Raw genomic sequence first — 23,949 nt, forward strand, 5'->3', positions numbered from 1 at the left:
GGCACGCCTGGTGCACCCCCCCGGAACGCGGTGCACCCCCCCAGCACGCGGCGCACCCCCCTGGCACGTGGCGCACTGAGGCGATGCTGCAAACAGAAAGCTCAGACGCGATGCAAAGACCCGTGCGCGGCCCACCCCCCCGGGTGGAAGTCAAACTGATTCCTTTCAGCCCAATACATAATGAGACCAGACTCCTTTTAGTGGTTGCATCAGTTGGATTGATGTTTGACATGTGGGTGTCAGCGGCTCCACACAGTACAGGGACGGCACACATAACACCAGGTCACCAGCCTGGACTGCCCTTGGCTGTCAAAGCAGGAAGGACTTGAGTGTTCAGGTTTCCTTCCTCAATCCTCTGGTTGATGTAATAATCCTTAGACCTTTATATGTCATTTTGTTTTACAAATATTGTATTCCTAATTTTATTTGACTACAATTTGTAAGTAAATTCTAAAATATTTTAACACTTTTCAATATCTTTGGTAGTTTTAAATATAAATAAATTAACCTGATTGAAAGATTTTCAATTATTTAAAGAGCTGTGGTGATTAGAGACACAGTGGATTTAAAATCACAATAAAACTTTGGTAAACACTACAAGGCAGTCCTGTGGTTGTGCAGGTTTGAAAAAAGTGCGCGCGTGTGTGCGTGCACTTCAGGATGCTCCTGCATGATATTTCAGGAACTGTCCCAGCTTGCTCATGTCTGTATAAGTGTTTACGTCAGATTAAATCTGTGGTTGTTGTCTTCCAGGGTCAGCGTGGTCCCAGAGGACTCCTCGTAAGTTCCTGTAACAATGATCTACCAACCAAGCAGACTAAATATAGCACATAATGCCATTTTCTTCTGTCTTATATATTTGTGGTATTATTTGTAGGGGGAACCTGGACCCAAAGGAGAGAAGGTGAGACACAGTTTGCTGTATTCAGACACTTTATAATATACAATCATGTGATCATGTTGTGCAGTGCAACATGTTGATCTTTGTTATCACTTCCTGTTGCGGCCAGGTTTGATGTAATGCTGAACATAGACCAGATAAAGAGCATGACTACACTGAATTCCTACATCATTCACGGCCATTCAGTCATTGGAACATAGCTGGACCAGTTAGAAAAGACTAAAGGTCTGTTCAAATTATTTTGAAACAACTTGACAACAGCTTTTCAGCTTCTGAATGACAACACGAGGTTCAAGTTCTCGGTTAACAGTCCCATGTGCAAAGACATTAACAAACAATACACGGGGCATCTCTGTAGTGGGGTCTTTTCTTTTCAAGCTGCCCTCTTGACAGCAACCCTGATTCCCTTATCATCAGCTATAATCTGAGCATGTCTTCTTTCATCCTGACCTGACTATGAAAGGTATGTGTTCTTGTGTCTGAGTTAGTTTCCTCTCCTCTCCAGGGCGTATGTGGAGACTACACTCACAGGGTAAGAAAACATGGACGTGGAACTGCGACAGGGAAGTTTTCACCTTGTTGATGCCATAAATCTGAAATAATCCATCTGTTCTGTTGTATAATGACATGAAGTGGGATATGTGATCTTTAGCTGCACATTGCTGGTTTCCTTGAGGAGGAAAAACTGCTGCAGATGAGACAAATCGGATGCGGTACAGTGGTGGGGTAGTACAGGGATGTGTGTGTGTGTGTGCGTGTGTGTGTGTGTGCGTGTGTGTGTGTGTGTGTGTGTGCGTGCGTGCGTGCGTGGTTTAGAGGAAAGTGGCCCATGAACCTCCTGGAGCAATCAGATATGATAGGGTTGTGTGTGATTCTGCCAAGAAGAAAGAGTCTCCTGAGTGACTGGGGACATTTTCAGAAGTTAATTGCTGCTGTAATTCAGCCCTACAGTTATTAAAGCCATCCTGTTCAAGCACTTCTTTTTTTTTTTCCTTTTCCAGGCCCTGGAGCAGAAATAGTTCTGAGTGGTTATCAGAAGAACACCATGCTGTTACATACATGTGTGGATATAAAGCTATTAGTTAAGCTTTATTAATGCTTCAGGACAGATAAATCTGAGTGTGGAGAATTTAGTGGAAGAGGAAATGTGATGTTTTAGAGCACTTTAGTGAGCAGCCGTCCTCAGCAGACTGTGTGGGAGGTCTGTCTCCAGTGGGGGCTCACAGTCCTGGAGTGAGACCCCCGGGGTTCATGCCACTCTGTGTATGAATTCTCTAGGTTTTTGAGAAGTTGTCTTCCAGGACAGGCAACCAGCCAACACATTTTCTGATCAACACATGAACACACACAGAGAGGAGCCTTTTGTAAGTTTAGGTTTTTGTAAATTGGACGACTTTCCAGAGGGTGGTGTTATGAGTCATTTAAAGCGGGAGTGTCAAACACGCGTATTTCCAATTTTCCAGTGACATGAGACTAAACAAGACTGAACAGCCAGTTTGAACAAGAAGCTGCAGTGAAGCTTGCTGCTTTCAGGTGAAACATCCACACAATGTTTGTCCTCAAGTAGAACTATGAGTCCTAAATGGTGTTCTCTGTGAAGACAAAGAATTTCAGATTGAAAAGAAAAAGACCATGTTATTCAAAACATTTCTAATGAAAGTTTGTTTCAATATGAAACGTCAAATTTGGATTTGTTATCAATTGTAGGTTGTTGTTTTTTTTACTCTGACCTCTGAAGTACAGCACAACCAGTTTGACACTCCTGCATTAAATTTGCATGTAGATGTTTTATTTTTTTCGCATTCAACACATTTGATGAAAGAAATTACCTTTTCTTTCTCCACACCAAATCTAGCTCATCACATACAGATTCTCTAATATCATTTGTGCCTGGAAAGTTGTTTTTTAACAAACATTGGCTTATGGAGAGGCTGCTGGTTTGCTGTCTGACCACCTCCCTGGTGTTTAGGGCCTCTTTGTGCAGGACCTTCCTCTGAAAACCTTGGCCGCCTTGCGCTCCAGTCAGGCTCTGATGTTGAAGGTTTGTGGGTGCCTCCAAACACCCTGACAGAAAACTTGGAGGGGTTCACCAAGTCATGCCGCAAAGAGAGCCACTGAGTTTCAGCGCTCCTCCACCTGCTGACCACCAGGAAACGTCACGAGACTGATCCGTCTCTGTGGTTCTGGGAACGTTCTCCGTCTGTACACATAGAGAATGAAACGATCCAATTATATACATGGACGCCAATATTGAAATGAATTAAAACGGAGCAAAACAAGTTGTCATATGTGCACATGATGTTTTGTTAACTACAATCACATAAAATATGAATGAATAGTTCAGACATTCATATTGAGAACAATGCAAAATGGAAAAGAAATCACTTTGTAATTTTAATGGATTGAACAATAAATGTGAATATGTTTCATGAATACATATAGAAAAACTACAACTAAAGAAAATGGTTAATTCAATGTTGATCCAGATGAAAAACATGTGAGAGAGAAAACCACCAGGCAAAAATCCACAAAACTTACAAGCCCACATATTGCGTTAATATTAAGTTAAATATTTCAGCACGTTTTTAATGTGATTTCACTTTCACGTTGAGCATAAGTTTGGATTAATGACAAAATAAGTGGCAATAAGGAAAAGAGTCCATCAGGTTGGTTCTTTTGTATTAAACATGTTTTCGATTCTTCCACAGGTAAAGTTTATTAATCAGTGATGCTTCAGCTTTATCCTTCAGACACCCTCTGATCAAACGCAACAAGATTCAGTTGATGTTTGATCATTTTGCATTTGAATATTGGCAGCCCTTTTGGACATGATGACCTGTTGTCATTGTGGTGGAGAGGTGGGAACAGTGAGCAACATTCAGCACTACACTTGCCTGCTTTTAAAACATTTACACCATTACCTATATTCACTGATGTATATATTTCCATTGAAACAGCTCCATTGCAATTGGTCAATTCAAACGGATCTATTTTCAGTGGTAAAAAACAACTCATTTTAGAAGTGTGACATTAAAAAAGATGTGATAATGCATGGGTGAGCACTCCTCTGAGTTCATGGTGTGGGAAGACGTGTTCTCTTGCTCGTATGGAAATATGTACACCCTGTAAAAAGTAGGCAAGTGTCATGCAGCTGGTTCTACTTGTGTGAAATGGTGTGTGTAAGCCTGTGTCTGACGGTGCTGGTCATTTCAACAGAAGCGGCGTATTGTACAGCCCTGTGTTGGACAGTTGGCCATAGTAAGTCTGGACCTCAACGTCTTACTGCTCTACTCTCTTTGTGGCAAGACTGGCGTCCGCCTCTGCTCCACTGCATTCTAGGGGTCTGGATGCTTTCTAACAGGGACATTGATGTACACAAATCAGTAGAGAGCTCAACAGACGTTTGATTGATGGTACATCTCGACCCAAAGCCTCTCCAGGCCTGTAGTTTGCTCCTTTGTGCCTCTTTTTTTCTGTCATCTGTTCAGTCTATCTTCTCTCCAGCCTATTTTCCTTTATCTCTCACTTGACATTCCCATTTCCTCACGTTTCACTCTCTTGTTCTGTGTGCACCCCTCCCCCACCCCGTTCTACCCTCTGTGGCCTCCTGGTGACCTTTGCCCTGTGACCTTTTTGCACTGCTGGCCACCTGTGCTTTGTGACTCCCCCCGGCAGATGTTGCCCATCACCTTGCGCAACATGCCCTCAATAAGCCCTCTAATCTTAAAACGCCTGAAGGTACAACTCTTTTTGCCCCTACTTGCCCCCTCCCCTGTGCCCGCCGCTGACCCTCCAGTTCCCAATCTGTGCCGTCATGCTTCCATTAACCGCTTTTGAGCTGCTGCTTCGTCTGAATGTGCAAAACTTCCTCTTTTATTTAGTTGTTTCTGTCAAGGAGGAAGAAAAACTATTAAAAACGATGAATTTACTTCAGGTTTGGATCAAATCAAATACAATTCTGACTAATTATGTTGTATTTGAAAGACAAGATATAAAGTACATAGACACCAAATTTAATACAATTTCAATTATTTTAGTGACCATTCAGAAACATTTTTAAATGATAACAAATGTTCTGGCCAATTGAGCTGGATAATATATCTATGGTGTTTGTACTATACATTCCTTGAATATAATCCTAAATAATCCATTTTCTTTTGATGTATTGGAAACCATGACTATATTCCAAAGAAAAGTTCAACCAAGAAAAGTTCCTTATCATCACTCGTTATCATATTTATTAAAGGAGTCATTTCCAGTTGTCACTCCATCAGAGATCTGAAACCTGCAGCTGTGCAGCCACATGTGACTCTACAGCTCCTCCACAGTGACTTTTCAGCTCCTTAGGTGACTCTACAGCTCCTCTAGTGGCTCTATAGCTCCACCACAGTGACTCTACAGCTCCTCCACAGTGACTTTTCAGCATCTCCACAGTGACTCTTCAGCTCCTTAGGTGACTCTACAGCTCCTCTAGTGGCTCTATAGCTCCTCCACAGTGACTCTTCAGCTCCTTTAGTGACTCTACAGCTCCTCCACAGTGACTACAGCTCCTCGAGTGACTCTACAGCTCCTCCAGTGACTCTACAGCTCTTCCACAGTGACTACAGCTCCTCCAGTGACTCTACAGCTCCTCTGTAATGACGAGAGCTCCTCTTGTGACTCTACAGCTTCTTCAGTGACTGTACAGCTCCACTAGTGGCTCTACAGTTCTTATATAGTGACTCTACAGCTCCTCGAGTGACTCTACAGCTCCTCCACAGTGACGACAGCTCCTCTAGTGGCTCTACAGCCCCTCCGTATTGACTCTATAGCTCCTCCAGTGATGCTACAACTCCTGCACAGTGACTCTACAGCTCCTCTATATTGACTCCACAGCTCCTTTGTCATGCAGTGCTCAAAGTGCTCACCAATTTATATAAAAACATTTTTCCCCCTGCAATCGTCTTTCATGTTCATGGTCAAATTGTGCAGAACAGCACACATTGTCATGAGCAGCTGGCGGCTGAAGCCTATCAGTATTAATGTGTGGATAACCCTGAAGAAAAACGTGTCCAGGAACAAAAATCCTCCAGAGACAGTTATTTCCCCAAAGCAAAGGAACAATGATAAAATGTGGACTCAATGTGGGCAGACATGTTCTCCATTATCTCAGAAAAGAAGCTTGGCAGCACTGTCTGGTCCTGAGCGACTGTACATGGAGTCTCTCTGACAGTCACACTGTGAAGCCAGGCCAGCTCTTTGTTTGAAGAACCTCTCTGGACCACATGTGCAAATACATCTAGTTCTGTAGCATCACAAGTCAAACCATGCAACATTACTGCCTTCAATGAATGCAGATATTTGACATTTAGGATGAGCAGCAGGCAAATTCAGTTATTTTAGCTTCTGACTTTTTCCTCTTCAGACCCTGAGGTGTTTGTAAATTAGATGTGACTTTGATTGGACATAAATCCCAAGACAGTGAGGAATCATCAGATTAAGCGCACACTGATATTTAAAGAAGCTACAGAAAACATCTGTGCCAAGATTACAGCCATTCGGTCACAGACAAACACTCATTTTATTATAAAGCGGGTAAAGTGAAACCAATGAACTGGGCCCACGTCGGTGCCACAAGCAGCCATACTAATGCAGCTGGTCTGAGAGTGAATGCTGAGCTTCTCCAGGTGTCAGCAGGTGAACAGACAAGCACATGAACAGATTGTGCTTTTGGTTTGTGTGCATGTTGCTGGTGATTAGTTGAAAACAACACCATGGTTGGTATCACCTGCACACAGCAGTATCTGAATGAGGGCTGTGCATGCTTTAAGCCCCGATTACTCCAAACAGCTCAGTTTCTGTCTTCATGTGCTCAAGTTGTTGAAGACATCCATTGCCAAATTCCACAAAGCAAAGTTGTGGGGAGCCAAATGAGGAAAGGCTTTTGCAATTTGTGACTGAATTTTGAAGCACCAGCCCCTCACAGTTTTGTGCACACTCCTGATGCTCCATCTTCACGAAGGCAAATGTGCTTCATTAGTAACTTTTGCATCCCGTCAGCTTTGATGATGTGCTGGACCATTATCATGTGAGCACCCATTTTCTCTTGAGCAAACATCCAACGGCTGTTTCCAGGTTGTTTCTGGTACTTCCTGGAGAGACGTGGCAATGCAGTGAACCTGGTCTCGGCTGTGTGACCATGGTTCATGATGCAATCTTTTTCTTCTTGTTGATTCTGGTTAAACTGGCTTAGGCCGTAAAGATCATCCAGACGATGCGTCTCCATGTTCTATGATTATTATTTAATGACACGCTGACACCTGAACAAGATCCAGAAGCTACTCAGTGAACCCTTCAGAACAAGATTGAAATAATACAAATATGTATTATATCGAAACTGACTCTATGTAACTGCTTTCCTGGCTGCCACACTAACAACCTCTGTGCAACATCCCGCCGACCCCACAGCTTGTTTGCAGTGCAGTGTGACATTCTGTTGGCATGTTGGCTGTAGCCAGGCTTTCTTCAAGATGAGAGGTTTTAACTCAAGGTCTCTCAGCAGGGCGAGCCCGGAGCACAGGGACCCCCAGGACCTCCTGGTCCCCCGGGACTCCCAGGGACCCCAGGTTTGGATGGTACAAATGGTCCACCGGTGAGTCACAGATTCAGTCATGGGATTTTTCACATTTCATAAATGTTAGTTTGCCAATGTATGAAACATTTCTACCATAGCGAGTAGGGTTAGGAACCGAAATTTGGTTACAAGTAGGAACTGAATCAAAAACGGCGGGTACAGGGTACCCATAAAAAAAAATGTTTTACCCCTATTGACATAAGGGCTGCTCAATTAATCAAATTCTAATCACGATTATGATTACGGCTCCAAACGATCTCAAAATTCAACATTGAGAGAGCAGCGCAGTGTAACACCAAAATACTTCCAACCGGAAACCCCGCCTCTTCACAAAATAAAGTTCCCCACTGTGGTGATCAGTTAAGGTCATAATTCACCCAGTTACTGTGGGGTGGTGATCATTAGCCGCCATCACTCCAGAGTAGCAGATCGTCATCACCACCGGCCCATGGACCAATCAGTCAAGCTCATTTCAATGACGACAGCAAGGCCAGCGCTCGAAACTCTGCTGGCCCTAAAGTGATCCATCAATAACACATCACAATCTGATTGGCTGATGATACTGACACTCTACATTTTAACCCAATAGCAGCGTCCAGCTTCCATCAGAGGTTAGCAATGAAGCTACTGCTAGCCCCAGCAGAGGAAAGGAGCTGTGATGCCTTTAGAGGACATAGGAGATTTGAGCTCCATAAAATAGAACCAGTCGTCTTCTGGATAAAGTTGCTGAAGTCACTAATTGATTTCAGACACAGATTTCAGAATCACTTTTTTAATTTTTTATTTTTTTTTTAATCATTTTTGATAGGGCTTTGCAGTGCTATCCCTGCTGCCCCTGACTGCACACTACTGAGCATATCTATCTGTTTTTATATTTTATTTATTTTTTGTTTTCAAAAGATTGAGTGAAGTACAACAGTTTGTTTTTTACTATTACATTACAAGATATTTTTATATATTTAAGGAAAGTATTTTGTTTAAACGTGTTCAATAAATTCTGTTCCAAATTCAAAGACATAATTGTGTAAATAATCGTGATTTCAATCTTGCTCAAAATAATAGTGAGTATGATTTTTTTCCATAATCGAGCAGCCCAAGTACCTATAATTTTTATTTCAGTTTAAGTCTCAGGGATATCTACTGATTGTAAGCAGCTATTATATACTGAATGCACTTTACTTCTTGATGTTTATTTGCTGTTTTGCTGTGAATACAATGCACTTTAGTATTTTAGCACTGATGCTAAACCTTGAGTTATAAACGTCTATGTGGTGATGATACTTAAAGCTCTCACACTGCACTGACAGAATACTGCAAAGAATAACAATGCTTACGCTTTATGTCCACTTGAGAGTCCTTTAAGTTTGAGTGGATGAATATTCTGGCCCAAGATGTTCTCTCATAAACACTAGACCACCTGACAGCCAAATGTGATGTTTGTTTATGGTTTTCTGCCAAAACAGGTTCATATATGAGACATTGTGCTGCTATTTCTGACATTAGAAAAAAACCCTTCAAGGTTTAAAGCCAGGCCCCCAGAGGAATCAATCTGGGACTCAATCCCGCTGGGGTGGAATGCAGTTTGAAATGCAGAAAGCAAAAAGTATTTTTTTAAAAGAGAACTTTTATTTTAGTTTGGAAGCCTGGCAGAGCTGAGGTGGGGCTCACAGAGTGGAGAGCTGATGTCAGGATGGAGTGAAGCGGGCAGTGGGACCTTGCAGGAGCAGAGTTGCAGGCAGGCCGGCAGAGGAGGAGGAGGAGGAGGAGGAGGAGCAGGGGGAGGAAGAGAAGGAGGAGGCATGCCGAGGTTCGAAATGCAAGCCGGGGTGGTTGCGGGGCCAGTTCCAGGAGTTTGTTTGGTGATCCAGAGTGACTGATCCGAGTTATAGACGTAGAGCAAGAATGGTCTTCATGCTCAAACAAAGGATAACAGGATGAGGGTCGGGCTTACGGGAACAGAAATGGGAGCACAACGAGATTTCACACTGTGAAAACTACTCGTACTTCAGTCCAGCCTCAAGTGGTGTCAAACACCCAGTTAAACAGCATGAGGAATCCATCAGACCACTCACTGAGGCAGGGGAAGCCAATCAGCTGCTTTCTCCCCACTCAACTTCCCTTGTGTGCCCTTGTGTGGCACGCTGGAGGGCAAACCACCCACTGAACGAACCGCACACACATTATCCTCAAACGTACGGCATGGCTCGGTTGGTCCAACGGTCGTCTTCCAATCAGAAGGTTGGATGGATTCCCATCTCTGCTGACCTACAAGTGTCCTTGGGCAAGACACTGAACTAAACTGCTTGAGTGAATATAGTGAGAGAGTGAGTGGTTGGTGGTGGTCAGAGAGTGAATGTAGTGAGAGAGTGAGTGGTTGATGGTGGTCAGAGAGTGAATGTAGTGAGAGAGTGAGTGGTTGGTGGTGGTCAGAGAGTGAATGTAGTGAGAGAGTGAGTGGTTGGTGGTGGTCAGAGGGTGAGAGAGTGAGTGGTTGGTGGTGGTCAGAGGGTGAATGTAGTGAGAGAGTGAGTGGTTGGTGGTGGTCAGAGGGTGAATGTAGTGAGAGAGTGAGTGGTTGGTGGTGGTCAGAGTGTGAATGTAGTGAGAGAGTGAGTGGTTGGTGGTGGTCAGTGGGTGAATGTAGTGAGAGAGTGAGTGGTTGGTGGTGGTCAGAGGGTGAATGTAGTGAGAGAGTGAGTGGTTGGTGGTGGTCAGAGGGTGAATGTAGTGAGAGAGTGAGTGGTTGGTGGTGGTCAGAGGGTGGATGTAGTGAGAGAGTGAGTGGTTGGTGGTGGTCAGAGGGTGGATGTAGTGAGAGAGTGAGTGGTTGGTGGTGGTCAGAGTGTGGATGCAGAGAGAGAGTGAGTGGTTGGTGGTGGTCAGAGGGTGAATGTAGTGAGAGAGTGAGTGGTTGGTGGTGGTCAGAGGGTGGATGCAGAGAGAGAGTGAGTGGTTGGTGGTGGTCAGAGGGTGAATGTAGTGAGAGAGTGAGTGGTTGGTGGTGGTCAGAGGGTGGATGTAGTGAGTGAGTGGCTGGTGGTGGTCAGAGGGTGAGAGAGTGAGTGGTTGGTGGTGGTCAGAGGGTGAATGTAGTGAGAGAGTGAGTGGTTGGTGGTGGTCAGAGGGTGAATGTAGTGAGAGAGTGAGTGGTTGGTGGTGGTCAGAGGGTGGATGTAGTGAGAGAGTGAGTGGTTGGTGGTGGTCAGAGTGTGAATGTAGTGAGAGAGTGAGTGGTTGGTGGTGGTCAGAGGGTGAATGTAGTGAGAGAGTGAGTGGTTGGTGGTGGTCAGAGGGTGAATGTAGTGAGAGAGTGAGTGGTTGGTGGTGGTCAGAGGGTGAATGTAGTGAGAGAGTGAGTGGTTGGTGGTGGTCAGAGGGTGAATGTAGTGAGAGAGTGAGTGGTTGGTGGTGGTCAGAGGGTGAATGTAGTGAGAGAGTGAGTGGTTGGTGGTGGTCAGAGGGTGAATGTAGTGAGAGAGTGAGTGGTTGGTGGTGGTCAGAGGGTGAATGTAGTGAGAGAGTGAGTGGTTGGTGGTGGTCAGAGGGTGAATGTAGTGAGAGAGTGAGTGGTTGGTGGTGGTCAGAGGGTGAATGTAGTGAGAGAGTGAGTGGTTGGTGGTGGTCAGAGGGTGGATGTAGTGAGAGAGTGAGTGGTTGGTGGTGGTCAGAGTGTGGATGCAGAGAGAGAGTGAGTGGTTGGTGGTGGTCAGAGGGTGGATGTAGTGAGAGAGTGAGTGGTTGGTGGTGGTCAGAGGGTGGATGTAGTGAGTGAGTGGCTGGTGGTGGTCAGAGGGTGAGAGAGTGAGTGGTTGGTGGTGGTCAGAGGGTGAATGTAGTGAGAGAGTGAGTGGTTGGTGGTGGTCAGAGGGTGGATGTAGTGAGAGAGTGAGTGGTTGGTGGTGGTCAGAGGGTGGATGTAGTGAGAGAGTAAGTGGTTGGTGGTGGTCAGAGGGTGGATGTAGTGAGAGAGTGAGTGGTTGGTGGTGGTCAGAGGGTGGATGTAGTGAGAGAGTGAGTGGTTGGTGGTGGTCAGAGGGTGGATGTAGTGAGAGAGTGAGTGGTTGGTATTCATTGATCCTTTTGACAAATTAAGAAAACAAATGACAGATCAGTTTGCGTATGAGTTTTGATTTGTATCTATTTTCTACATCTAAAAGAAAAGTGAAAAAAAACACATTATATTGAACCTCAAATTTTGAATGATTTTTACAACATGACACATTCTGCATCTGTGAATAGAAGCTTTTACGCTACAGTGGAGCCATGATTATGACAAGGAACTTCACCCAGTTTTATTCACTTATTCATATTCACTTCTTTCACTTCCATTGAGATGGGAATGAACATATTCTGTCCTTATTTTGACAAGATGGACCTTGCACAGAGGTGGACCTTTTTCAGGTTTCAGGTTTTGACTATTTTCACTTGACTCTCAGATATTCCCTCAGAATTTAAGTGGGTTTGACAGCCCAGCTTGATATCTGAAGAAAATCCATGTCAAAGTTCCAAAATCAAGGTGGCATTGCTTTCAAATGTAGAGTACTTTTAAAGAGTCCATAGATTCAGGGTATTGTGTTTTTCCATTGTTCTACAGGGTAAACCTGGGGAGCCAGGCAAACCAGGAAAAGACCCCAGGGTGAGCTTCAGTCCAGAGACCACCTATATTCGTCACTGCAGAGTCTTCTCATTAGTGATGGTGTGTTGTTGTGACTTTAACTTTGTTCTAATTTCTACTTTGTTTCTGCAGCTTTTGCCTGGACTAAAGGTGAGTATACTTCTTTTCTTGGTAGCCAAACTGCTGATCTCATAATGGCTTCAATATTACTACAAACACACTCAGACCCAACTCAAACAAGCCACACGGAAAGAGTCCTGAGTTAAGACGTTTCCAACAACAGTTGAAAATGACCCACCTGCACAGCAGAAACAAGGATTTCCTCAGAGCTGATCTTCACATGATGCATTAATTGTCATGGGTTATTTAAAATAAGGAATGTAGATTGTGTGGTCTCATAAACGTCTCTGACTCTGGAAAACAAGCCCAATCTCACAGCAGGAACCGCTTCTCTCAGTAATGAGCCTGAGCACGGGGACTAATACTTGAACAGTCTGCAGTCGTGATCAGAGAAGCATCAGCTTGGAAAACAGGACTTTGAAGTCCACAAAGCAGCCCTCAACCACCTGCTCCTCTGCACTGAACGCTGTGTTGGCTTCACTGACCGGACTCACTGTGTTTGCTCTTTGTAGGGTGAGCCAGGCGTGCCTGGACACAAGGTCAGTTCACTTCTGGATTTAGATTTTATCACTGCAACATGGGATGGGGTGAGGATCATGTATTCTCATCTACAGAATATACTGGAAAGACAATATGTTTATACTAGTATGGATGCTGATGAAGGAAACTCCTGCACAGGTTCACTTTGAGCCGGATCAAATAACAGTATGATCATTTTTGCTGTTCATTGATTGAAAAAGTAAACACTGGGAAGAGTACGAGCAAATAAAACAAGATATTAATGTAGAAACAGTTCCAACTCTGTGTTTTGTCTCCGTGGATCAGCTTCAGATTACTTTTTCTTCTTGTCATCTCCTCACAGGGGGACCGAGGTGAGGTTGGCCCACCAGGAGGTGAAGGCTCAAAGGTACTCCACTCCATTACTATTTTATCTTGAACTGAAGGCCTTTGTCCCACATTTAGGAGCAAATATTGTTGTTCATTCGTGGACATGTGTTAGAGTCGGTGCTCCAAAGGCTAAAGTGAAGCAGGATGTCTTGTCTCCTGTACGGCTGAGCTGCTCCTCTTTCCACTGAGTCATGAACACGCTTTTCATTGCACTGAATTATGAAGAATTGGATGTGGGGCGGTAGAACCCCCTTCCTCAATCCTTCCATATACCATGGATGTGATGAGGAGCAGAAGCTACCCACTGATATCAGACCAAACCACTGTGAGCTTGTTGTGCTTCATCAACAAATTACTCAGATAACTGACAGGTTGATGTTGCTCTGTCAAAGTCCACTCAAATTAAGTGAAGCAACAATATGCACATTATAATTGAAATGATGTGTGACACCTATGATATCCTTTCTGATTTGAAGACAAGTCGTCGATACAAACATGGTAACAAATGTTTGTAGAAGAGTTTCAGGTGTGAGGAGAATAGTTTATGGAAGAAACATAGTAAACCCAAAGAGAGCTGAGAAAGATTCTGCAGTCACTGCTTCAGGAGGTTTCTAACGTGTCACATATGTAGTGAGAGAGTAAGTGTGCTGCAATGAAGAAAAAAAAGAAAATGACAAGTGAGCAGGTGAAGGTTTGGAGCTCCTTCATGCAGATACTGTATAATGTTACTCACCCCAGCAGACATCTTCTACTTTTAAAACTCTTTATTTTCCACCTCAGTCATTATTAATATTGGAGGTTTTGCCATCAGTCTGAACTGCTCAGGTGTCTCCTTCTGTATTTGTGCTCTGAGGTCTTTGTAAAGAATGAAGTATTGACTAACTGTGTCTCTCTGGTTATTGTTAGGCCTGATCTGAACTTAGATCATCTGAGAAGATGGATGAGTGACGTTTTCATTTAACACTGACAGCCTGTTTGACTAATCATGAAAATTAATTCTAGTGTGGAAAATAGTGTTGGTAGGTTTAGTTTGAATTCATGTACGCTGATCTGGAAATAAAGGCTTCCATTGTCCAGGGACATTAATGGCATCTCAGTTCTGCCAGCTTAGCAGCATCAGCTGGCCTTTCAAAACCAGCACCAGGATATTTTGTTATTTTGTGATGTATGTATTGAATAGTTAAAAAAAAATTTGAGATTTGGAAGTTGTTAAAAACTGCTATTTTAAAAATATCCAACAACCCAACCTCACAAAAAGGAGCAGGTTTAATCTACAACATTTATACTTCAGATATTTACGGAACAATTTGTGTTTGGAGAGTTATTGTGTTTATCACACACACACACACACACACACACACACACTCACACACACTCACACTCCTGTTAAATGTTGCTCAATTATTCAGGCCTTCATATTTTATTGATTTTATTGATTTTATTGTTGTAGAATATATACAAAAAAGTGCAGTGAGTTTATTATTTTCAAGATGAGCACAGCTTCCCCAACCTGGCTGTTCTTCAGTTTATTATTATTTGCAATTAAATGACAAACTGTTGATATCTACTAACAACTTGAGCAGGTTGGGCTGTCGAGTGTCTTGAGAGGAAGCACTGAGTGTCTGTCTTGTGCAGGATCCAGTCCTCACTGCCTCTTCTGAAGCCTGGTGCCCCATCGAGTGGACCGTAGTGACATTGACTGCATTTCTTTCTGCTCTGCTTCACAGGGAATTAAAGGAGACCAGGGTATCAAGGTAAGCATGTGCGCGCACACACACACACACACACACACACACACACACACACACACACACACACACAATGTTTGAAAATCATGGATCATTTCCCTTCCACTTCGCATTGTGTATATTCATCTCATAAATTCCCAATAAAATGTATTCACATTTGCAGTTGTAATGTGTGAAAATGTGAAAAACTTCTCAGGGTTTCAATGCTGTAGTGAGCCACTGTAATTAGTTTCCATTTATTGGATTATTCACTTTTTAGCTTCTATAAAACAAAGGGTACGTCACCAGAAGAAAAGCAGAATCTGGATCTGAGTCTGATGCAGACCTTTGAATAAAGCTTGGTCTGGGTTAGAGTTTAGCTCCTCTTCCAAGGCCACCACAGTCTGCCTGTGTCCTGGGAGCCATCTGATAGAAGGTCATGGATGTCATGTCTGATGATTTAGATCTCCTGTCAGGTCAAACATGCACACTCCCTTTCCCCTCCTGTTTGATTTTGGTCTGATTGAATAGGCGTGTCTGTTTTTACTGCCTCACTGTGTCCCCGAGCTGATGTTTCCATCCACCCTGCAGGGGGATGAAGGGAAGAGAGGGTTCCCTGGAGTGAAGGTAGAGTGGAAGCCCAGCACGGAGTGGTGTGTGTGGGATGTTGAGTGTATTTATGCATGGAAAGATCACAGTTTGCTGTTGGGCTACATATGACCTCTTGAGAACTTCTATCTTTCTGAACACAAAGTACCTGAGATCCCCCAGGAGGTTTGCACAATCCACAGTCATGGTTTGGTAAAGAACTCATTGTTGTATGATATTATGTTGTAAGTCACAGGCTATACACATTGATAATCATAGAGGATTCTTGTTTATTTTGGACTCTGGGGATCCATACCTGGTCGCCGAAGCAACTCAGATGCTTCCATGAATAATCCTTTGACAGAACTCTGGCTCTCCAGCTTCACACCCAAGACCAGGAAGGGCCTGCAGTGGGTGGTGATGAGAGAGGCAGAACACATCCCAAACACTCCACTACCCCACTCAAAGGCAACAGAAGTGGTGGTTTGAATCTCTCAGAGACAGGACACCAGTGTGGAACCCTGAAACACTGTGGGAGCAGATCAGACTTACAGTCCATTCACTGTATATGTGTAAAGTGGATTTGAACCAGCATACTTCTACTGCACATTGCACTGTTTACCACTTTCACACATATACTCACACACCAGTAGAGGCTGATCTTCAATGTGTTGCTCAAGGACACAGAGTGTGTGGTCATGGTGAGATGTGGAATCAAACCTGCAGCCTTGAGCCACAGCTGCTGTACAGTGGGATATTTTACAGTGACTCAAAGAAAGCTTAATAAACATTAAAAAGCAGCTGCAGAAGTTCCTCTGCTGAAGATGTGCTTGGAGAAGCAGCAGTTTGTTCACATTTCTGTTCAGCTGCAGCAGACTTCACTCTCAGTTAATCAAACCTGCTGAGAGGGTGCACGGCTTTAACCTAGTCCACTGAATAATTGCACAGAATTCCATCTTCTTTGGGACTGGGCTTCACTGTAGCTCCTCACTGGCCACACAGTCTGCGGCCATGCATTGGTGTGTTTTCTCCATTAGGACTCTCAGGCAGATGCGGGAAGAAGGAAGAAAACCTCAAAGCAGGAAATGTGCCTATCCATTGGTATGCACAGGATACAGCGATCTAAAAGACTTTTATTCTTTAATAATAAAAGGAAAGTGATTTTGCAGGCGTACCCTTCAGCTTTAAGGAATGGCTGTCTAAAGGGCTCGGCTCCTGTGAACTCTGGACAAGTCTGCTCTATATATAATCTCAAAGAGCTGGCTGCTGCTTCCTCATGTGCTACAGTAAACAACTGCAGAGTAAGATTTGTGGGATCTCACATCACTTTTAATATCTGCCTGCGTTGACCACAAAGTATGACTCCCCAAACCTGGCTGCAGGCCGTAGCAGGCGACAGGCAGCAGCACACAGCAGCAGCAGGCAACAGGCAGCAGCAGCACACAGCAGCAGCAGACAGTAGCAGCAGCAGCAGGGGACAGGCAGCAGCACACAGCAGCAACAGGGGACAGGCAGCAGCACACAGCAGCAGCAGGCAACAGGCAGCAGCAGCACACAGCAGCAGCAGGCAACAGGCAGCAGCAGCACACAGCAGCAGCAGACAGTAGCAGCAGCAGCAGGGGACAGGCAGCAGCACACAGCAGCAACAGGGGACAGGCAGCAGCACACAGCAGCAGCAGGCAACAGGCAGCAGCAGCACACAGCAGCAGCAGGCAACAGGCAGCAGCAGCACACAGCAGCAGCAGACAGTAGCAGCAGCAGCAGGGGACAGGCAGCAGCACACAGCAGCAACAGGGGACAGGCAGCAGCAGCACACAGCAGCAGCAGACAGTAGCAACAGGGGACAGGCAGCAGCACACAGCAGCAACAGGGGACAGGCAGCAGCAGGGGACAGGCAGCAGTAGACAGTAGCAGCAGCAGCAGCACACAGCAGCAGCAGGGGACAGGCAGCAGCAGCACACAGCAGCAGCAGACAGTAACAGCAGCAGCAGCACACAGCAGCAGCAGGTGGCAGCACCAGCAGGCATTATAAGCACGCGACAGGCAGCAGCAGGCGGCAGACAGCATTGGGCAGGAGCAGGCAGCAGAAGGAGGTGATAGGCAGCAGCAGTGTGTGTGTGTGTGTGTGTGTGTGTGTGTGTGTGTGTGTGTGTGTGTGTGTGTGTGTGTGTGTGTGTGTGTGTGTGTGTGTGTGTGTGTGTGTGTGTGTGTGTGTGTGTGTGCAGAAGTTCTCAAGGCAGAACCTCAGTGTTCGTCAGCTGCAGTGGTGAAAGCAGGCTTAATGTTCAGCTGCAAAAAGCTGCAGGGATCCACTGGGGCAGAAGAGCCACAGGTTTTCTATACACTGTGAGTTCATATGTGAGGGGAATGCTGAACACATAGGAGTGTAGGTGTGTGTTAACATGAAAACCCTGTGAGGACGTATGTCCTTCCTCAACACTTCTCAGCACTCTCTTTTGAAAGTCATTATTAAGACTTTCCTCATGACTGGAAAAGCTGCTTTGCTGAGTTATTACAACATTAGTGAATCTTGACATGGAATGGCAGCGTAACAGAACCACTGTATTTCACATCAGACGAGAAATGTTGACAGTCACATGATAGAAGACGACCCTTGAAGTGACAGGTGCTACAAACAAGCTGATTGGAGCATCTATTGGTCAGAGAAATGTTTTCTGTCTGACTGTGTGGCCGTTGGAGAACTTCTGGACTGAACTCTTCAGGGTGGCCTGAGCTCCTCCTGAAATTAGCAGTGTGAATGAGTGAATGTGATTAACCTGGGTAAATTATCCTCGAACATGTGGCTTGACAAATTAATAATGCGAGGTAAAACTACAAATTTAAAAGAAATAAGTTCAAACATAATGGGCAGAGCTGGCTCCATCATGGAGAACTGAGGCCTGTGCTAAGAGCCGTGATAAACATATCCAGGCTTTCTCTGTTTCCTGTGTTTGCTGAGCCAAACACTTTGGATCCTGATAAGTGTGACTATGAAACAGGTTATCAACTCACTCGTTCAACCCAGACCTATGCGTTCACATGAAAGGGGCGGAGTTTTTGAGTTGGACCAATCACACACGGAGAAATCCTGCAGCGCAGTTTCCAGATGACTGAAGGAGCAGTTATTCTCTGATAAAATGAAGAATTCAAAACATCCAGCAGCTCGAAGCAACACTTCTGCTGCAGCAAAAGCAGAACATTCCTGACTTGTTAACGCTGATTTGGTGAGATGAGAGCACATTAATTGATGGACAATAGAAACGGACTCACTTTCACTTGGTTCCAGCGGAAAGGTTCCAGGCAGAGCTTCCTCACTGCTCTTCTTTTACTTTACATTTTACACTTTTACACAGGTTTGGAGGCTGAGTTTCCTCCATGTGAGTGTGTTTCCTGTTGGAATATCAATTCATGGCTGTGATGACAGGAGTAGTTCTCACATTTAACTTGGGGACTAGTTCTTTTATTCTGTTAGATATAAATGAACTCATAACTATTTGGAGTCCATTTGTGTGTTTATGTTCATTTGATGACTTACTGAGAGTGGATTTGTGTCTTTGTCTGTGGCATGGTATGCTCATTTTTTGAGGATCTTGTTGAAAAGTATATATGTGAGTTTTACTTCTTTCTCTGTTATTGTCATGCACCTCACTGTAGGGAGAACCAGGTTTGCCAGGTGCTCCAGGCTTAAAGGTACAGTCTGTGCAGTATTGTGGCTGTATTACATTGCATCACACCAGAGAGTCTTAACTGTCTTTTTTTCATTAAAAAGGGCCAGGCCGGCATTCACGGTACCCCAGGCATTCCAGGAAAGAGGGGCTATAGGGTAGGCCTGGAATGAAATCAACACCTAACTGTGTGCCTGTTGCTCATTCCTACTGATTCTGTGATTGTCTGTGAAATACCCTTTTCCACCAGAATTGTATTCTGTGTTTGTGCTCTGCCACAGGTCTTGTTCCATCGCATTGTTTTGTTTGATCATTTTCTGTGTTGTTTTTGGTGAAGTGATGCCACAATGGGTCTAATGCACTGAGATTCTGGATGAAGCGATCGAAGCTGCAAGCTCTCATAACAAGATATCACTTTCCACTTATGTGCATTTTGTTTGTGGTCAACTCAGAAAAACCGCATGAGGTACATCACACACAGACAGGAACACCCAGAGAAAGGTTTTCTTTGAATTTTACCAGTTCAGACTGAAAGAATCGACAGGAAACTGTTTTGTTTTATTTTCTGACAAAAAAAAAACAACATGATGAAGTGGATCAATGTGCAGCTCACATCCTTCCATTGTGTTCAGAGACGCAGCGACTACAAAACCCACATGTGATACAAATACTATTGCCATAAACTGACCCCTTTGTTGTTCATATGAAGCAATATGTCAGGAACTTTAAAGAACATATAGTTTTCTTGGTCTCATTTTCTGATAAAACAGTTGCTACATGTTGATTCCTCTTATTGTTTCCACACAATCAGGGAGTTTCCCACCATATTCATTGCTTCAGTCCTCTGTGTGTGAGGCCACTGGTTATGTGATGGAGCTGGGCTGCTTTTGTCTCACTGACTGGCTGCATGTGTGTTTATAATGATGAGATATGAGGTTTTCTCACTACAATTTACAGTTTGGGCATGTTGCAACTGTCAGTGCAAACAGTCTTTTATGTCATAAAAACTGAGATATTTAAAGAGAAATAATATTGAGCTGCATCAGTGTGGTATTTTCAGCACATTCATGTATATTGAAGTTGGAAACACATATTCAAATTGTATTTATTGTTAATCATGTGCTGTATTTTGATTGTAAGGAGCATGCCAATAGTGATTGTTTATTTTCTGTTTTCCGGGCAGGGAGACAAGGGGGAGCCAAGCAATGCATCCCAGGGGATTAAAGGAGAGCCAGGACTGCCTGGCCTGCCGGGAACCAAGGTATGGAAAAACATTGGTCCATCAATAGATACGTATCTACCATGATGTCAAAGAACTTGTGACGTAAACGAGAGGAGACCCATCATCCTAACTTCAACAATTCTCCTCCAGGGTGACAGAGGCGGCCCAGGAGAGAAGGTAGGGGAAATGAAGGGTTAGCAGGAAGAAGTTTACTCTCCATGTGCAGAGAGGAATTCATGTTGATGGGAAATAATCTAAATGTGACATGTTTTAAACCTGTAGGGTGAAGTCGGCCGTGAAGGCTCAGCTGGACCAAGAGTAAGTTTTCAAGTATTGATTGCGGGGACACACCGATCCACATTTTTCACTTCCGATCCGATCCTCATACCTTTGGATATCTGCTGATACGATACTATTTCGTAATATTATTATTATCATTATTGTTGATTTTATATGAGGCTGTAATGAACTTCTCTACAGTAAAGTAATAAATGTAGGAATGTTTGCATGTTTTCTCTCAAAAGACAACTTGAGGTTAGTAGAAGGTGAGGAAAGGAAGCAGTACAAACTATTTTTGTACAATGCGGGGGTCTGCATGACGTCATCATCTCATAATAAACTAGTTCTATCTTTAAAACCTCACAATCACTTCATTAATCCCTGGAGAAGTTCTTTAGTAACGCAGCACCAACACAATGTGTCCAGCACTCAGGCCGATTCATCCTCTATAAGGACAAGAAGAAAGTTCTGCACTCCAGGGTCCCGCTCAACAAAATTACATCATTTTCTTCCTCTGACTGAAGTTATTTGGTTCGGCTGTGCCAACCATCCAAGCAGTAGGTGCTGCACTGCGGAAATAAGAAAATACCTGCAGATGAAATGTAACAATGCCGCTTCACAGATGTGTGCCTGCTGTGAGGGGGGCATGGCCTGATGAGAGGGGGCGTGGTCTAAAAGTTTGACAGTTTCTTCGCGGAGGATGAACTCTCCTGCTGAAAAAGCTTTTTTTTTCAGCAGCTGGCTGACGTCACAGCGGGACTTCTCTTCTTGTTCTTACAGGATCTAATAACTAAAGTCTGCAGGGGCCTGAACACAGTGCAAATGATTGGGACTATTATCACAGAGTGTAGTGGGGAGTAGGACACAGCTTCACTGAGTGTGAATTGCCCGCTCACAATGTGGAGGAGCTGCTTTTCATTGTTTTCATGCTGCTGTCAGAGTTTTAAAATGGTGATGTCTGGCGGCAGAGCGCCTCGCTTTACTAACATCCACGTCGGTGGTTGCGGTGTTTTCAGCATAAAATACATCTAAACAGCAGCATGTTGTCATGAAAAGTTTACTAGCACAGTGCTGCTATGTTAGCAAGCTCGTTGGCTGAAAACTGTAGAATGGATTTCCTAACTCATTACTCCACGTCTCACTGAGACTCTCCTCCCTTCAAGAAATCCATTCCACAGTTTGCAGCCAGCGAGCATGCTCCGTGGAGTCATTTCAGCAACAGTAAAGCAGGTTTCATGGATCAGAATTCTCCACAGGTTGGATCAGAAGTTTCCGATCCATGAACTGGATAGCGATACTGGATCAGATCGACCCCATCCCTATTTGATTGATGAGAATTTGTCACACATGCTGGTTTAACAGCAAATGGTGTGTGCGTGTGTGTGTGTGTGTGTGTGTGTGTGTGTGTGTGTGTGTGTGTGTGTGTGTGCGTGTGTGTGTGTGTGTGTGTGTGTGTGTGTGTGTGTGTGTGTGTGTGTGTGTGTGTGTGTGTGTGTGTGTGTGTGTGTGTGTGTGTGTGCGTGTGAAATGGGGTTGTTTTACCTTGTAGGGTCCTCCAGGTCCAACTGGAGAGCCAGGAAAGGCTGAAATCCAGAATAATGAAAATGTAAGTGATTTTCCATCACTAGGACTTTTCTTCAATAAAATAAAGATAATATTAACAAAATTTGAACAACAACAAATATTAAAATGCTCTGTTAACTTCACAGGACATCCGCAACATACCACTGATGGTAAGTACCCTCAAGGGCTTTTCACAGCCGGTCCAACACTTTGACTTTATATCATCCCCTTTACTTCTCCTAGGGTCCCCCTGGATTGCCTGGACCTCCAGGGCCCCCTGGAACACCAGGTTCCAAGGTAGGAGAAGCCTATGCACATTGTTATCTGTTGTGGTCGGACGCATCTCAATGCATATTGAATTATGTCACATGGACTTTTCGTCCATCATCGAAGTGGCTTCTTCACTTCATCTCAGGGGGCTTTTCTTCCTCGTTAAATAAAGGTCAAATAAATAACTATATAATCAAATATCGTGTTATGTTTAACAACTTTGATCATTGGAGTTAGGCCACATGGGGTTCAGAGGAGGTCTAACACAGTGATTCTCAACCAAGGGTCTGCGGACCCCAGCTGTCCGTGGTGTAACTGTAAGGGGTCCTTGAAAATCAAACATCTCTGAAAAAAAGATCCAATGACAGGGGTCCTCAAAAGGCGGCCCGCAGGAGCCACCTGTCTGGCCTGCGGTGGCCCATGAGCTGCACATCAACGTGAAATAAAGTGTGACTTGTGGGTAAAAAAATGCACTGCTCTACCTTTTTAATCCTCATCCCACACCCGAGTCGAAGCCAAAGTCCCAGCCCATCTGATGTAATGACATCAATGAGTGCTCTGCTCAGACGTCCACTGATCGATTTCACTACCGAAACCACACGTCAATCTAACAGTGAGTCCAAATTAAATAAAAGAAACAACATGACCTGCAGCGTGAAAAGGTGGAGCAGGAAAAGCGTCAGTTGAACTGTGACTGGGCTGAACAGTTTACTTTTATATTACCAGCTTGAACTGCATGCAGACCAGAGCTCCCAGCAAAGTGGATCATCACTCTAACTATTTCAGTAAGATAGACAGACATTCACACATTCGAACTTCCAGGATCAACAGCTCTGATTCGAGATGTTGTTTACTACAAATTGACACAATTTCTGAACCTCTGTCACACAGACAACAAGCTACAACTGACTGAAGCCTGTTTTATTTTCTGAATGAGACGTCAATCCTTGAATTATCTCGCTTCGAATGTGCAAGTGCAGCGGTGCTGCCACTTGTGTGTGTCGCACAGTAAACAGAGTGAGGGGGACATGGGGATCTGGCAGCCCATTAGGGAGGAGAGTGATTTGGTGACCTCAGTCCAGAACTTTTGAACCAGTGTGCAGTGCCAGAAGGTGTGAATATAGGTAGCTGGTGTCTTTAAGGTGCAGTTATTACATATTTCTGCGGTGAAACCCATTTTAAACATTTTCCTACCAGTGAGGTATGTTCGGTGAAGAATCTTGTATTAGTAATATATTTGCATTTTCTGACATAGAATAGATGTTTTGGATGATGTTTCCCATTTTGTCTGTCTATTTTTACTGAACTCCTTCAACTTTCTGCATACAGCCAGCTTTAATTCCAACGACCCTCCAAGATCACAAAGAGGCGTCACGCCGTCACGGACAGTCGCCACTTTTTATCATGCATTTAGAAGTAAGAGCAGGAAATGGTGGTGGATCATCACGAGTCATTACGCACAGTCAGCATTATTGTTCCACAGTGTTGCAGCTAATGC

At 44.2% G+C, this 23,949-nt stretch overlaps 1 protein-coding gene across 1 annotated transcript in view; it reads left to right on the forward strand.

Moving 5' to 3' along the window:
• Positions 1–23,949, forward strand: part of col13a1 (collagen, type XIII, alpha 1) — a gene marked incomplete at its 5' end in the record, with an annotated part of 104,760 nt that overhangs the window by 26,751 nt on the left and 54,060 nt on the right. Inside the window, 20 exons of the mRNA XM_080521209.1 lie at positions 754–780; positions 878–904; positions 1,407–1,433; positions 4,118–4,159; positions 4,577–4,639; positions 7,443–7,532; positions 12,109–12,150; positions 12,262–12,279; positions 12,762–12,788; positions 13,112–13,156; positions 14,865–14,891; positions 15,456–15,491; positions 19,107–19,142; positions 19,222–19,275; positions 20,301–20,378; positions 20,490–20,516; positions 20,622–20,657; positions 22,168–22,224; positions 22,328–22,351; positions 22,425–22,478. Of these exons, the coding sequence (XP_080377335.1) occupies positions 754–780; positions 878–904; positions 1,407–1,433; positions 4,118–4,159; positions 4,577–4,639; positions 7,443–7,532; positions 12,109–12,150; positions 12,262–12,279; positions 12,762–12,788; positions 13,112–13,156; positions 14,865–14,891; positions 15,456–15,491; positions 19,107–19,142; positions 19,222–19,275; positions 20,301–20,378; positions 20,490–20,516; positions 20,622–20,657; positions 22,168–22,224; positions 22,328–22,351; positions 22,425–22,478 (837 nt within the window). The remainder of the gene's footprint in view (positions 1–753; positions 781–877; positions 905–1,406; positions 1,434–4,117; positions 4,160–4,576; positions 4,640–7,442; positions 7,533–12,108; positions 12,151–12,261; positions 12,280–12,761; positions 12,789–13,111; positions 13,157–14,864; positions 14,892–15,455; positions 15,492–19,106; positions 19,143–19,221; positions 19,276–20,300; positions 20,379–20,489; positions 20,517–20,621; positions 20,658–22,167; positions 22,225–22,327; positions 22,352–22,424; positions 22,479–23,949) is intronic.

This window comes from Blennius ocellaris (assembly GCF_963422515.1).
Source record: "Blennius ocellaris genome assembly, contig: SUPER_13_unloc_1, whole genome shotgun sequence".
In the NCBI taxonomy this organism is placed as follows: Eukaryota; Metazoa; Chordata; class Actinopteri; order Blenniiformes; family Blenniidae; genus Blennius; species Blennius ocellaris.